Here is a 3,334-nt window from a genome sequence, read left to right on the forward strand (position 1 = left end):
CATCACCCTTCAACAACCTTTGCTTGTTTTCTTACCTATAGGAAAGCAAGTAAGAACTGCACACTTATTCAAAATATGGAAGCTACAGATTTATACAGTGGCATAATGATACCTCCAGTCCTTTCCTAATAATTCCCAATATTTAATTTGCTTTTTTGATCACTAATAAACACTAAGTTGATGTTTTCACGGAAATGCATCTCTCTCTCTACCACATAGTGATAAAAGGTTTTTCTTGCAGCCAAGCTTTCTTAAAAACAGAACAAAACCAAACAAAATCCTGAAATCACAAACCATTAGGAATTTAACAGTAATTATTACTTTTTTCAAGAGGAAAGGCAGACATTTATCTCTAACAGTCTGATTTGTCTCTTAATTATTAGAATACATATAAATCCTCATTAGAAGAGTATATATTCACCGGAGAAGCTTGTTTGCTGCATTACTGTTGAGCCTGTTAGACCTCCTAAAACAGGAGATTCAAAAATCCAGCAAAGGATTTTGGAGTCTTAAGGCCTTGAATTCCCCCAAGAAAGAGGAAAAAAACCCCTAGTTTTCTTAAAACTCTAAAGAAAAAAAAGCAGATACCCTGCAAGAGAACAAATTGTGTGCTTATGCATAACTGCTTTCTTAGTCCTAATTATTTTGCCATCTGACCCTATCCAGCAAAAAACAGAAAAGGCCACAGCTTTCTGCAATCACTATAATAAATGATACAACCATTTACTAATTTATGTTCTGTGCAGATCTGACAAAATATTTCATTTTTCGAATAACAGATGAAATAGACACAAGGTGAACACCACAGCACATTTTAAAGTAGAAACGCTTTTAACTGGAGCAATTGCATTCATAATCTTGGGTTAATTCATTACTAAAAATACACGGTAAAACAAATATAAATATAGTAAGATAAATGTAAATGCAATTATCTACTAAAAATAAGTTACTATAATAAAAAACTGGATTTCCTGACAAGTGAAAGTATTTGGCCTGATGCCCTTCACTTTCACCACTACAATTACTCTTGCTCTTACTGAATAGGCAAATGCATAACCTCTCAACAAGGTTGATGAGCTTATCTTACTTACGCACAGGACATATAAACTGAAATTAGCACAAAGATTTTAGGTGGATTTCCAGTTTGTTTCTTGTGAACAGTCCTGCACAATTCCACAGCACAACTGCACCTCTTCAAAATCAGAGAGAACTAAAAATTATCAGACAGTAATAACAACTGCAGTTATTCTGGGTCAAAGGACAGAGGCAGAAAAAAAATTACAATGAATGATCAACCTCTGCAACAAGAAAAAACTAACGAGATGGGTATGAATCCAACCCTCCTGGGTTATCCCGACAACTTGCAGCAATGAGGCAGTTCTAAAGGAAGCACCTGGATTCTTTAAACAGACGGCAGGGGGAGAGGGGGTCCTTCCCACAAAGGGCTGCAGTCGGTGATCCTGCCCAAACCTAACTCCCTGCAATCAGGCTCCGGGCACCACCAAGAGAAACTGTCTCTTTCCAGATACTATCTGGACAACTTAAGCCCTTGATTTATTTGACTGCTTTGTTAGGTGTAACTAGGTGGAGTGACTCCATCCAAGGGCAAGGTCAGAGAAATTAATAAGATTATCTGATAAATACGGCAAAAAATATTTTAACTGAAAAGTAATCAACTAGCATATAAAAATTAAAGTCTAGCATTTCAATAAAATCACACAATCGTCAGAAGAAAAAGTATGGAAGTTAGCAACATTAGCATGCTGGTAGTCCATCTTTATTGTTTCTGTCTCCCAAACCACTTTCCCATTTCTTTAAGTGCATCAGCACCTTTATTATCTGTAAGCCCATTTTAGGGGTTTTTTTTCTCTTCTATTTTTGTTCTATTTCCTTCTGTCCTTTCTGCAAGTCCCCACACCACAGCTGTGAGTGCTGATACTTTTCTAAAGAAAAAGCAAAACTACCCAGTGTTCCTCGCAGGCTTGTCTAACCTCTAATGCTCTACATGCAAAAAACAAAACCCCCTAAGCAAACCAAAAACATAAAGAACCTCACAAGATAACTGTCAATTTAATCTTCCACCAATTTCTTGAACACTTTTCATCTACAAAGTTATTTAATCTACGAAAATCTGCAGGGCTAGAAATTCTGCAGGAATGGGCAGGAAATTGTTTTGGAAACACTGTAGAGACATTTCTGTAAATTGGATCTGCTGTAAATTATATTTTTATACGTTATTATATGCTTGTAACTTATATAAGAAATACATGGGTACAAAAATCATTGTTGTCTTGGTTTAAACAGACTCCAAACACCCTGCTGCAACTACGACAACACACAATGTGCCTCAACTTGGGCACTGAACGAATATTTTTAACAAAACAAATGTTTTCCGCTAAAGAAAAGATAACATCCTTAATTCATACATGGAAAGAAGAGTCAAAGGACACTGTGTGACTCTAAAAACTGGTATTTCAGATGACATATCCTGTGGTACATAACCAGACTTGAAAGCAAGACACTTACAGCACACTTACACCAACAATGTACCAGTTTATCAGCTGATCTCCGACTCCACATAACTGGTTAAACAAAAAGCAAAAGTATTGAAAAATACATTCTTTTATACAACTCAATCTAATTAAAATAGTCCACAACAAAAGCTCTTGATATAGTGATCATTACTAGAGTTTAATATAGAGAACACTGAAAACAAATTTTAGGGCACAATGTATTCAAAACAAAATAATTTTGTAAGTACTTAAATGCAAAATACTTTGCACGCTTCTTCTCCCCCAGAAGCATTAACTCTTCCACTTGCCTTAACAGGTCACAATCAAGGCAGCACACAGTGTTAAATTTGAAGTGCACGCTGGTAAAACTAAATGTTCAAATTTTGAATTGCTGAGCCACAGCACACCATCAAATTTTAGAGAGCCAACAATTTTCAGGATTATTCTCAAGAGGGAGATCAAGATAATTATTTACCTGCCAAGAGACGGCCCCCAAAACAGCAGTCGCGACCAGGCTGAAGAACACCAGCTGTTCTGAAATCAAACAGAAGTGACGCATTCCTTTGGATGCCATAACTCTGTCCAAGCTGTTGTTTTCTGCACGGTGGGTGTAGTATACCTTGTGACAGTCATTTAGTTTTGTGTGGAATCCCCAAAGAGTTATTAAAAAAATCACATGACAGATCATCCAGAAAATTCCGAAAATAGAAAAACCAGGTATCACAAAATACCAGAGATCTAAATCACGCAGTTTAAAGGCTGCAAGAATGAAAAAGGTGAGTTCTATGACTCCAACTGAGAGGACAGAAAGCCTTCTGCAA

General features: G+C 36.5%; 1 protein-coding gene across 3 annotated transcripts in view; it reads right to left on the reverse strand.

Moving 5' to 3' along the window:
- TMEM168 (transmembrane protein 168) overlaps positions 1-3,334 on the reverse strand; it is a 26,865-nt gene that overhangs the window by 19,685 nt on the left and 3,846 nt on the right. For 2 of the 3 annotated variants that reach the window (XM_027880927.1, XM_027880926.1), the window contains exon 3: positions 2,989-3,325. In XM_027880927.1, the coding sequence (XP_027736728.1) occupies positions 2,989-3,325 (337 nt within the window). The remainder of the gene's footprint in view (positions 1-2,988; positions 3,326-3,334) is intronic. The other variant, XM_027880929.1, reaches the window with a different exon arrangement.

Source organism: Empidonax traillii, unplaced genomic scaffold (assembly GCF_003031625.1).
Source record: "Empidonax traillii isolate 1590-97213 ecotype Southwest subspecies unplaced genomic scaffold, ASM303162v1 scaffold80:size1517328, whole genome shotgun sequence".
Taxonomy (NCBI): domain Eukaryota; kingdom Metazoa; phylum Chordata; class Aves; order Passeriformes; family Tyrannidae; genus Empidonax; species Empidonax traillii.